The following is a 13,769-nucleotide window of genomic DNA, read 5'->3' as shown; positions in this document are numbered from 1 at the left end:
TGCTGAGGGCCGTCCCTTGTGGTGATGGGAAGGTAGCCCCACCTCACCAACAAAACACATGGAATGTAACTGAGGCAGACATACACAAACACAATCAAAAAGAAGGGTTCACAGAAGTAACATTTACATAAATAAATGACTCAAAAATGAACAAAAACATAAAAGAGGAATTTGAACCCCAGCCAGAAAGCAACCCTGGCTGTCATATACCACTAAGTAGTTATTTTATGTACTAGATTAACAAAGCTTGCTGCCAAAATGGACGTGCATTAGTTGGATCAAACAAGAAAAAGGCATTCAAGGTATAAATTCTGTCAAACCAGTATGCTTATCATATGTTCACTTAAATACAGTGTGCACCAAATGAAAATTGAAACCACAAGTTAATTCTTTGACACTTTTGGGGCTTATAAATCCTGTAAGAAGGCAATTGAATGTAGTGTTTAGATTTTAGCACAAACATCATGGCCTAAGTGACTTTGAACAAGAGATGACATGAACCACCTGAAGTGCCAGTGGAAGTATTTCAGACATAGCTAGCTCACTGCTATTTAAATTGCTGCATAGCTGAAGTATCAGGATCTGTAGGCAGCTGAGCACATTGTTTTTGTGTTTCAAGTTGTTTTCCTTGCCTGGTGCTTTTTTAATTTTTTCCAGAGTGGTAAGCTGGCATATGATGTCTTTGTGGCAATTTTCCTTTTTAAAATGACCACTGGGGACACGGACCTGATCTTTAGTTCTGATATGTTTTACGATTATTGGTCCTTGTACTTTTCTCCTCATTTTACATATTTTACATGATTTCTTTTATGTTTCTTACTTCACTGTTTATATTAAGGAAAGGAAGTACTTGCAGGCTTGAATATAAGGTCCTCAGTTTTAGATCACCTTTTGACAGGTTAGGAATTTTTTAGCACCACATTCTATTTCCTTTATTTTACTTTCCCTGACAGAGCTAAAATCCAGAACACTAAGTGGTACATTTAGTGTCTCAAAAATATGTATGCATTTTATTTTTTATATATGCTGAGTTGTAATATTAGGATATATCATAAATGGACCAATAAACTAAATACTGTACATAGGGTGTGTTTTGTTTTTGAGTGAAAATGCTTCAGCTTACTTCTCATGTGTTTGTATTTTATCTGCCACTTTGCACGGTAGTGAGAAATCCTTTATGAAGATAAAATTATTCTCTATACTTTAGAGACCTAATTCTAAGACCTGACCAAATTACTTATATTTTTGGAAAGGTCATTTGACAGTGAAGCAATCTCTATGTTGTTCAAATACTGAGCTGACAGGGTCGCCAATGAACCACCGATAAAGATTATTGGTAGCTTGACAAAAGTGCCCTAAGTCTGCAAACTGGTGAACATGCTCCACACTGAACAAAGAAAAAATCCATTTTCCAAAATAAAGATTTTTATTCAAGGAAATAAAAATATTCAGTATTCATTTACTGTACAGAATTACTAAATCCGAACAAAATAATGTTTACGCTTTATTTGAATTATATATACTTTTACTGAGATACATCAATACTCATTTTCTAGTATGTCAGACAATTTTTTTTAACCATTTTTAAATATATAGATAATGGTTTTATAGAGACCATCTATACTTACTTCTCAGTATGATGATACAATATTTAGAACTGGTTAAAATGAAATTAATTTAAGATAAGATAAAATGAATTTAGAATTTCCTAAAATCATTAAGGATTTTGACAAATAAAGAAAACTACTCAGTACATCAAGTTCACTTGGTTAACTAAGCTTTAATTTGCCTCAAAAAATGTTGTAAGCCATAAAATGCTACAAAATACACAGTAGTAAGCTATAGAATTAATCTCATTCTTATGGCTACGGGGAGGAATAATCAATTCTGTTTTCTTCCTCCTACTCACTTATCCCTCAGCACCAGCTATTGAGGTGTTCTAAATTTTTCTTTTTATCTGAGCTGCAACAGTTGTAGGTTTTCTTTTTTATAGTGCAATGACGATTTAATTCTATTCCAAACAAATCTGACTATGAGACAGAGTGTGTTCTTTAACTATCGTTATCACATTTGTTTCTTTTTTCATTAAAGGACATATAAAATCTGTTCGCTCTCCTGTTTCTCTTTGTATAACTAGAGTTAGCATTGTGAAAAATTGTATTTTAAATGCAAGGACTAGAAATGAACAAAATCCTTAGGGTATACTGGATGAGGACTTTTTTTAATAGAATCCACGTATCTTATAAATTAAAGAAGGAGATATCTAATAATGTCAAAATAAAAAAAAACAGTCTTTAAATAATTTGTCTCTAAATTTAAATATCAGTAGTAAATAATTAATATTCTGGACATGATTTCTTTGCTTTTTTCCCAACATAATATTGCATTTCCAAACATGCTCAATCCATTTTAGAGTCAAAGTGGGGTGATAGCCTACCTGGAGAGCCTACCCAGGATCAGGGATCAAGGCAGGAACCAAACCTGAATAAGGCGCCAATCCTCCACAGGCCTTGTACTTTTCTTTTTCCAAAAGTGCAATAAGTAAGCAAATGAATGTGCAGTATACATAGGAATATATAGTTAAATATTCAGAAGAATTTTAAAAAGAAGCACATTGGCTTTTTTTTATCATTGACCATGAATTTAAGATTTGTAATTAAATTATTTTTGAAAGACTTGACAAGTATGCTATTTTATGGAAAAGGAAAGGGGAAACATGTTATTTGACTAAAAAGCAAACATAATTATTAGAATTATTTATAAAAGTAGTGCTGTAGTTTAGTATTAATAATATTTTTTCTTTCAGATACTACCAAGAAACTTAAGGATGTTCTGCAAGAATTTCATGGGGATGGAGTACTTGCAAAATATAACCCTGGAGAGGTACTTCTTAATTATTGATCTACATTTTATTGTATTTGGCAATGACAAGGATGGATAAATGACTGGAAGAATGTGAGGTGCTTAAAAGAAAAAAAATATTTAGCTCCAATATGAGGAATGATGCACAGTTTAAAAGTTATTGAAATCGAAGGATACTGGTGCTTTAGATATGTTGACCTGCACAAGTAAATAAAAAGGACATGGAGTATGAAACCATTCTATTTAACACTTAATTTGTGGATGCAACTGCAAGGAGATATTTTCAAAAGGTAGTTATTTCTTGCCATGGTGACAACCTTAGGGCCTATTGATGGACACCAGCAGTAAGAGAGCCCATCATGTTGAAGAAACATGTTTTTAGTGTAATGTTACCAGAAGCCTTTGAATTGAGATGCACCATCACACTAAAAAAGGGGAATCTACTGAAATGACTGAAGCAAACATTGGTGTGTGTGGGGTGAGTTTGACGAGGGCATGGAGAGTGACTTTTGAAAGGACTCAAATATGTTGTGGTATTTAATGTCTCAGGGTGCTATACCACTCACACTATTCTCAACATGGGGCAGGGAAACATTAATCTAAAATGGGTATGTTGTCGAGAGGTAGAAGGAACACTTTGAGTTACTCCTACACCTGGTGGATACACTTTCCTTAAAGGAGGTAGAGACAGAGGAATGAGTTGGGTTGGGTCCTTTTGTGTTTCAGATTTCATTGCAGCAATTAAAAACTTCCATAGTTCCAAGGCTGCAAGGCTGAATGAGGTTCAGACATGACAAGCCTCTTTGATAAATCATGGAATGTGGGGATAGCGACTCTAGATTGGCTGACTCAAATGGTAATCTGTCTACGTTTTCAAAAGAGGGACAAGAAGGTGTGTTCCAATTACTGATGGATTACATACCTCATTTCCTTGGGGTTAGCCCATTCCTGGCTAGTAGAATGATGTCAAATTGAGAAACTGTAAATTAAATTCTGCCGTGGCCATGGAACACTGGAACTATTTTTTGTTCTTGCACAGGTATTTGAAGGGTGGCAATAGTGTGCCAATCTTTTCTACTTGTACTTTGACTCCATGAAGAAACTTATGACCATATGCACCATGATGACGATTGTAGGGGGCCACGACTGCATTGAGATTCCAGAGGAGTGCCCCCCCTTTTTGCAAAGGGAGAGTTAAATTATCTTGGTGTGAATGTGTGTCTCAACCAAGATTGCAGCTTGTCTTCCATCTTCTTTGTGATTTTTATGTACAGAATGTCATTCTGCAGCTAAGTCTTGGAAGGTGTTCAGTTTGGCAATCTAAATATTGTAGCTCTGATGTTTGTAGATCATGATGTTCTCTTGACTGTGATGTCTGGCATGGAAGTATGTGTGAGTTTGTGGTCTTCTCATGGATAATACTGACTTGCCCTCTTCAGGTACTGGGTGAGTTGCTGGCACAAAGAAATAGTTCTAGTTCCTTGAGGTCCATTTAACACATGTTGATTGATATCATTGTCAGATTAAGCAGAAATTGTATTCAGCCATAGTGAGATATTGTGATCAAATATCTCTGAAGTTTTCAGTTTTAAATTCAGCTTGCATCCTCATCCTCACTTGTGGTTACAAGCCACAAGTACAAGTGGAAGAAATTCTGTTCAGAAATTCTGCACAGAGTTCCCGTGCTCATTTTCAATGAGAGGGTGAGAATCTTAGCAATATAGGAAAATGTCAGAGTAAAACCACAGACTTTCTTTATTATTATGTGTCATGGGAGGTTTTGGCATATAGTTAATATATTCCTTTGAGTGGCCCACTGAGTGAGTAATCATGACATGATGGAGCAGTGTCTGGAAATTCCCTTAACAGGAGCTGGAAACTGTTTCTAAGGATAGAATACCCTTATCTGTCCAACTTGGCAGCTTGCCTGCTCAACTCTCACCGGAAAATGCATAATTAAAGTGAAATTAACTTTTTTATCCTTAATAAATTTCTGCTAGATCCATTGGTTTTTACACTGGGAAAATGTATACATTTTACGGACCTGCTAAAATGTCAATGATAAAATGGTATGATTTAATAAAAGCCATAGAAAGTACAGAAAATTTATAATTTTCAAACACAAAAAATTTTAACTGAACATAATTTAGTCGTTGTATTCTAATATAAACCATAGAAAGTACAGAAATTATATATATAATTTCAAAACACAAAAAATGTAAACTGAACATAATTTAATCGTTGAATTCTAATATAAATGTTATTTATGTCCTAGATAGTGGGTCCCCACTGAGCAAGTCACTTTTCAACCACTTAAACTAAATTATTGTGCACATGAGTATTGCTATTATTATTATTATTATATCATTATTGAAGAAGATGATCCGCTGTGGCAAACCCTAACGAGAGCAGCCAAAAGAAGAAGAAGAAGAAGTATTGATATTTTTAATTATTTTGCCTTCTTAGGTGAATTGTTGTTTATTTTTTGTTATAATATAATATGGACTTTGTGATAAATTTAATTATTCTGATGATATCTATAGTACCAATTTGTAAAGCCACAAACATGAATGAAATATTAGTAGATGAGAGAGTGAATGGTACTAATTACCCTTATACATTATTCTTTATTTTTGTAAAAGATTTTACAATTTGGTTTCAGTAAGTATGTATGTATTATACCAGAGTCAAAGATATGATGTACTGGAATTCACAAACACTTCACCTGTGAGGGTCAGAAATTTTTATTTATTAGAACATTAGAGCAATTGTGATGAGAATAGGCCATTCAGCCAGACAATATTGTTTTCCCTGTTCATATTTAAATTACAATATTTTTCAATCTTTATTCATAAAAAAAATCTACATAACAGTTCTGCTTCCCCTAATATGACAAACATGTTTGAACACTGTCTTAACCATAATCCTGTAAAGGTAAAAATACTTAATTCATATTGTAATTAATCCATATGTATTGTTTTTGGTATATATTTTTTTTGATTAAATCCAGTTTTTTTTCTTTAATAATGAACTTATATTATGGAAAATATAAAATATAAATATACACACACTTTCTAGGTTTGCTGATTTCCAGTGTTTCATGCATCAGATCTTTCTGTTAAAGAGTTGTAAATAAAACAAATGAAATGTACACCATCAGTTTTCTAGGAATATACAATCTGAAAGCATCTAGATAATGTCTAATGTCATACAGTAAATCTAGCATTAGAGCATCTAAGAATTACCAGTGGTATTAACTCATGACTGCATCATCAGTATATCAGAACATATAACTATTAATAAAACTGTGAGTTATTACAGCTGCTCTATTGTTGTTTTAAGAGTCTTTTTCAGCAGTGTTTATTTCTCTTTTTGATGTGAATAGATTAGCCTTGTACCTGTTTAGCTTTAATGTGTGAAAAGTCGACATGTTCCCTCTATTGTGTATTAACAGTTTATGGCATATCATGTTAGGCTGGAGCAGAGCCACCTGCGCCTCACAGTGCTGAGTGATGGTAAAATGAAAATAATAGATACTGTAAGTCCAGTGCATTTGTGTTTCTTCACTCCTAAGTCAATATTTTAACAATTTTTTATTGTTGTATTTAAATGCTGCACAGAAGCAAGAGATACTTAGTCAGGTAAGTGAATTGTTTTTTTAATAATTCTTTTAAAATATTTTGTTAAAATAAACATCTCCCTCTCCTTCCTTTTTGATGTTTATATATTCATTATGATTTAGAACACCCCTTATTTTTCATTTTTTCTTGAAATTTAACAGTTCAAGTTATTTGAGCGAATAACCTTAAATGGCTCAAAAGTAAGTGGTAGACTGTAAGAGATACAAACAAAAAAGATCAGAATATCAAAAGCTGAACATGATGAAATTTTCAGAATTATCCCGAAAGTCCCTTTTAAGAGAACAAGAAATGGATTAACAGCTTATAGCTTTTCTGCAGCAATTTTTTTTTGCAGTTCAGGCAAACAACTCCTATAGGTTCCCCAACTGCAAACTGATTACTTGCAAACCCTCTGTCTGCATTAAAGTAGTGTTGGAACAAACTGTGCCGCTACACCCTCTGAAGCATCATTTGAACAATATTACACCGTATATTGCTATCATAATGGTGAGAAAAAGGCAATTAACTAAGGAAGACAGATCATTATAATGCTTAAAAATTGTACGTCTTTCATTTAGAGCAATTGCAAAGAAAGCAAAGGTGTCAAGGGCTACAAGTCCTACATCATCAAAAGCAAATTGGAAACTGAAAGAAGGTTTGACAGAAACTGGTGTGGTAGACCCAAAGCCACAACAGGATCACTAGACAAGTTTCTGAGAGTCAATAGCTTGCATAATAGGCACCTCTCAGGACAATGGTTAAAGTAAGCAAGTGTCACTTTGAACCGTGAAGTCAAGACATCAAGCTGCAGTAAGAAAGCCATTGCTAAAACTACAAAATAAGAAAGAGTCTTGCCTGGGCCATGAACCACCTCCATTCTCAATGTTCTCTAAATTTAAACCATAAACAATTGGAGATATGGATACAGCACCACTGTTAACTGTGCGTGAAGCTGTTGAGCTGTCAGGCACCGATCACACAAGCATGTCTTCTAAATCTTTTGTGGCTTAAACTTCAGGTGGATGATAGCAGTGTTTTCTAGTGGCTAAATTATTGAACTTTAAACCGCATGATTGCTGCGATAATTCCTACCTCAAGTCCACTGTCTAACCCAGAGAGAGTCACTTAATCTGTCTGTGGTCCAGCAGTAAAACATTTGTTTTTTACGTTGTTTTCTTACACCATTGCACTGTTGAAGCATTATAGGAAGAAGGTAAATGAAATGAAGGTTTGTCTGTTTAATAACAGCACTAAGAAAAGCAGTGTACCTTCATAGTGGGGATATTAAGTACCTTTTTGGGAAAGATAGCTTAAGTGGAGGCACTATAAGATGTACCTTCTGTTATTGTGCAGCACTAATGCAATGAAAATAATTGGCTGTATGGATATTGACCTAACTGAATGTCTTTTATGGTGCTCCCAGGCCTTATGTTTTAGAATCCCACAGAACAAGTAAAACAAGAAGTATGCTATGAATTTCCTGAGTTAATGTGAGGGTTAACTGATGGTGGGTGGTCAACAGAATTATTGTGGTAGTACAACAATATATTATACTGCATCCATAATGGAAGTAAAGGAATTGAAATCATCAATCGTTATGTACTGTTCTGTTAGTCTAAGTCAGGGTTTCTTAATTTGTTCGTAAAACCTAATTTTGCCCTTATTAGTGTCTTCAAGACTCAGTCCATGAGGACCATTAGAACGGTGGAAAGGGTTCCCCTTGGAAAATCTGACATAATAGGGAGCATTGTTGATTACTTAAATAACACGGGGGAACCCATAGTGAGACACGTTGGAAACCACCTTTTCCCATTGAATACAACATTGATTCGTAACCCAATTGTGGCAACTTGCAGTCCGTTTTAGGTCATTTGCCATAATTTAAGAAACTGTGGTGTAAGTAAATATGAGTAATGCATTTGATATTGATAGCTCAATGGCCAAATGTACAGCTGATTGAGTTAAGTGATGCTAATTAAGAAACAATTAATTAGATGTCCCAGGTATTACATAAAGGACTGTGATCCCCTTTTTCAAGTCCAGTAATGAGAAAAAGTAGGACTAATGGTCATTTTAGGGAAAATAGGATGGAATAATAAAGCTTATTTTTTTTAATTGGAATAAAACTTAATGCATTATTGAATTGGGAACTTTTACATGATGATCAATAAAATTATTCAAGAAAGGAAAATGCTACCATTAAGCTAATATGCTGTCTTGTAGAACATAAGAAAACTGACAATCAGGGGGAGACCATTCAGTCCATCAAGCTCATTTGTTTAGTTAACTAAGCTGTCCCAATATCTCATCCTGACACTTCATTAAGGTTGTAACGGTTTCTAATTCAACTACGTATCTTGGTAGTTTGCTCCAAAGATCCACAACTCTTTGAGCAAAGAAGTGCTTTCTGGCTTCAGTCCTAAATTCACTTCCCATTTAATTTCCATGGGAATCTTTGAGTATGTGATTCACTATTAATTAATTGAAAGAGTTCTACTGGATCTACTTTATCAATTTCTTTGAGAATTGTGAAGACCTGGATTAGTTCCCCACACAGTCTCGTCTTCTCGAGGTTAAACTGGTTTAATTTTCAGAGTCTCTCAGAGTAGGACACGTTCTTAAGTTTTGGAATACACTTGGTTTATCTCCTCTGCACAGCTTCAAGTGCTGCTATGTCTTTTTTGCAGTGTGATGACCGGAACTGCAAACAATACTCCAGATGCAGTCTCACTAGAGAATGATATAGTCTGAGCATAATGTCTCTTGATTTATATTCAAGTTCTTATGGTATAAAATTTAGTTGCCTTTTCAATAGTTTCTGTGCATTGCTTAGTCAATGGAAAGTTTGTGTCAAACTAAATCTTAAAATCCTTTTCAGAGGTTACTTCCTTTAGGTCAGTGTCTATCATCTTGTATTTATAATCTATGTTTCTTTTGCCCATGTGCCAATGTATCACTTTTCTACATTTCACTGCATTTATCAAGTGTTCACCCTGGTCTATGTTTCCTTGAATTGTTTTTACTGCCTCCTCAGTGTCTTCCATTCCTCCAATTTTAGGTTTACTAAATATACCGAAATCTATGTTATTAATATAAATCAGAAAAAGTAACAGATCCAGGAAAGACCCCCTGAGGGACTCCACTGATGACCCCATTTGAAGCATGCATCTCTTATCTGTAGTTCAGTAGCAAAACATTTTTTAAAAAGGTGGCAACTTAAAAAAACAATAAATAAAAGAAACATTTGTTTCTGTTTTCTTATTTCATTGTGTACTGTCATGGTGAGCAGTCTGCATGTTTTTCCTATGTTTGCATATGTTTTCATCTTAATTTTGAAAGACAGGCATTTCAGGTTCATTTGTAACTTTAAATGGCCCAAATATCAGTAAGTGTGTAATTTTTAACTGTGCACTTGGCTGGACTAGTATACTGTCCAAGGTTAATTTTTAACTTGAATCCAGTACTGTAGAGATAGGCTCCTTCTTCCCAGTATGATGGTATATGCAGTTTCAGAAAATAAATGAATGGATGGATAAGTTATTCTACTGCTGTAATATGCCAACACGTTACACTATAACATATTTTTTAAGTAAACACATCACCATAATGTACTAATGTTATTCATAAAACAAGTACATTTTTAAAATGAGTTTCTTGCCAGGATCCAAATCAGAAATAATTTATTTCTACAGTGAGTTTTGAACTGTTTGTGTCATATATTCAACATGTACCAAATACAAGGACACATTACAGAAGTAGATGAATTAAAGAGTATGTCGTAAGCTACAATGCTATTTTTGGAGCTTAGAGCATGAAGAATTTTGATATAATCATTTTTCTTCCCATGATAAAATATCTAATTAAGTATAAATTAAGTGAGAACTATTTCAAGAATGTGTGGCTTGCAGCTGCTGTAAAGTACCATATTTCTTTGAATTTTAATGCTTTCCTGGTTGTACTGTCTTTTATATGTAGATTTTTAAAAGACTGTTGAGGAGATTTCCTGATGATGTGTAATGATGTTAATCACTGATCCATTTTAAAAGAGGAAAGAGGATAAGGGCAGCTCATTATGATGTTCAAAGCCATGTTTCTTGAAGTGCACAAAATCCCCACTACTTATTTTTAAATTGATTAAAAAGTGTTTCTTGCACATCTTTTATTTTAATTTATGGATGACAGACATACTGTACATTATAAACTTACTGCGTGACTGACATTCCATCCACTGTACTTTATACCTATGTTTGTTACAATAAACTCTAGCTTCTAGTGTTGAAAAAGCAGAATTAGAAAAATGATGGCTTCGTCTAATACTTCATTAACAAACAACGCTTAATTGCATAATCAACAGTAATTGCAAATTAATAGTTTGCTGAAACTTAAAAAATTATTCAGAGTAAAAAAAATACTCTGTCATATGTATTACCCACCCAGCAAGATTCATGATGACTTTTTTCTAATATTCAAAAGGATACACTTTGAAATTTCATAAAAACTGTCAGTAGTAGTTAGTAAGAGTCACAGATCAGTGGAATGTTCTGGATCCCATATAGAGAAGAGTCCCAAAAACAGGTATAAAACTATTATTTAATACAAGAAATTATGTGTACTCAATCTTGAAATGAAAAAAGATACATAAACCTGCTTTTTTCCTAAATTTATTATTGTCATTTTTAGAGGTTTTGAACATCAAGGAATGTTACATATATACATGTATTAATAATATAGCTGGATATAAATAGAATTGTAATAAAATAATTTTTTCAGTTTGTCATGTTGCGATTTTTAGTTTTTTGTGAGCTCTGAGATTTAGTGACAGGATACACCAAATCATTGATGCTACGTTTTCTAAATCTGTGCTGCATTCAGTGAAGCATCCAAAGTTACGGATTCAAACCTCAGACAACTTTATTGTGTGTGCTTTCACTAATAAACATCTTTTGGTAGTGACTTCTTGCATTTCAACTTCATCAATGGTTTAGCATTTAGGTTTTGGTGACAGTGTGAATTTTTCTTATTGACTTCTGGCAATTCTGTTTGACATGCATGGTTTAGCATTTAGATTTTTGGCAACAAAAGTCTGAAAACTGTTTTTCGAAACTAATCCTCACCACAGTTTTATGAGCCTATACACATCTCCCAGTCTGATTATCCCTGCTGTGTGGTTTGCCACATTCCACCTCAGTGGAGGAACAGTACAATTTCTATTCTCACTTAAATGTTATTGTAAAGGGTGGCATCTATGAGATGGGGTACTGAAATTTCTATCAATGTATAAAGGAGGATATATATGCTCTTTTAAAATTGCAGCTCTAGTGAAAGTAATAAGGAGCAGAAGGAACAATCTACTTAACACTATATGTGCGGCAGTCAATGCCAGTTGCTGTTGCTCCTGTTCCTCCTTGACCTTTTATAAATTTCTGTACTGCAAATGCCTATGTCCTATTCAAAAAACATGACATGATATTTTTCTTTGTCTTTTACAAGAAAAAAACCCCTGTTACCTCCAGAACCAATGCCATTGAAAACTAGTATCCAGGTGTGAATTGTCCTTCTTCTCAGGCATTCACTTCACCACATTTAAATATTCTTTTTACTCTAACTAATCCTCTGACATTACTGAACATTGTTCCCCAGATGTTAATTGCTGTCTCTCTTCAGCATACATCTAGAAAAAGGTCACACTTGTATAATCACTCACATATTTTCACTATATGTGATTGTCATGAACTGGTGCCTCCAAGAAAGCAAAAAGCGTGTGAGGCCTCATAAATGCCCCATAAAGATTTCACTGGCTAGGCCAGGCCTCCACTGCTTGCCTGCAATAAAATTCGTCCTATTGGGTCAGACCCAACTTGAAATAGCCTATGCAGGTCTAAAAGCAATGCAAGCCCCAAATATCCTTTTATGTCTTGAATATCATAAAAGCTCCATAAAAGGAGGGTCTTTATAAACCTCAGCTTGTGCAGAGATGGGCCAACGAAAATATCTTTATAAAAAGATGATCTATTTGCAAAATTCCACCAAAATACAGCAAGAAAGTTCTGCAGAACAAATAGATGCATAAACGAGTTGTCTGAAAGGCGATCCACATCAAGTAAGATTACACAATCTAGTAAACAGAATCCTTAGTAAAATAATCAAAAATCTAAAAAATCCAACCATAAATAACATACTCATGATTCACAATAGACTTAACAATAACAATGATTCCTACTGTCTCCGTCGCTTTTATAGGTCTGGGAGCAGTTCCAGAACAGAGATTGACAGGTGGTCCCACCTCTTGAGGGTTCCACCTACAAAGAACATGAAACACACATTTAAAAGGATAGTACATCGATACATAACTACATATGAAAGCAATAAAAATAACATAAAGACATTAAAATAATATCTCAAAATAAAAAAACAAACTACACATGACTTAATTTCCATACATGACAGTTATGAAGCTGTAGGAGGGGCAGGCACCACCATTAGGGCAAATTAGGCATTTGCTTAGAGCGAAGATCATTTCGGGGGGGGGGGGGCAGTCGCACGGGTTAGCGATAGAACAGTCAGTTGCTGCACTAATAAGCTCAGCCTAGGAAGCAAAATAATCTGACACTGGCTATAGGTTACATTATATAGCCCTTATTACTCATGGTTTCTCAAGCCTCTAGTTCAGTGTGTAAAGCATTTTTTAGTAATATCAACTCCTCTAATCCAATGGTCCATATATTGACACCATCATCTCTCAAAGCAAATCACTGATGCTTTAGATTAGGAAACACTCTACTGATAAAAATCATACATTTTATACACGTTGAAATAGTTTTCAGTTTCAGCAGCCATCTTTATGTAGATGCAAACATAAAGCTTTGCTTTTGTGGTTAATGTGTTCATTATGACAGTACTTCCGCATCGTGTGTCAAAGCAATGGATATTACCTCTACAGTATGTGCTGGTCTTGCACAGTCATAGACAGGATTTGTCCCAACATGGGCCGGCTGTACCATTTTTCACCTGCTATAATGGCAGGTATGTATCAGGCATCATTAGTCCAGCGCAATTGTTCATGTGGAAGGTAATGAGAGACTTCAGGCTTTACACATTATATGCTTCATGCCTACATTTTGTCATTTATTACTACAACTAGAAAAATGTTTCTGTTTTAACAATGTGTTTACATAGATTGTTGTAGATACGGAACACACATGAAATGCATGTGTTCCAAATAACAATCTATTATTTCGGAACTTCACTCCAAGATAATTAAGGCTTGAGCTGGAAGAACTTTTTGCC

At 34.4% G+C, this 13,769-nt stretch overlaps 1 protein-coding gene across 1 annotated transcript in view; it reads left to right on the top strand.

The window, feature by feature from the left end:
- dgkb (diacylglycerol kinase, beta) overlaps window positions 1–13,769 on the top strand; it is a 696,992-nt gene that overhangs the window by 121,495 nt on the left and 561,728 nt on the right. Inside the window, exons 3-4 of the mRNA XM_028817172.2 lie at window positions 2,807–2,883; window positions 6,483–6,503. Coding sequence (XP_028673005.1) covers window positions 2,807–2,883; window positions 6,483–6,503 — 98 coding nt within the window. The remainder of the gene's footprint in view (window positions 1–2,806; window positions 2,884–6,482; window positions 6,504–13,769) is intronic.

This window comes from Erpetoichthys calabaricus, chromosome 13 (assembly GCF_900747795.2).
Source record: "Erpetoichthys calabaricus chromosome 13, fErpCal1.3, whole genome shotgun sequence".
In the NCBI taxonomy this organism is placed as follows: Eukaryota; Metazoa; Chordata; class Cladistia; order Polypteriformes; family Polypteridae; genus Erpetoichthys; species Erpetoichthys calabaricus.
This window is presented reverse-complemented; position numbering and strand designations above follow the sequence as displayed.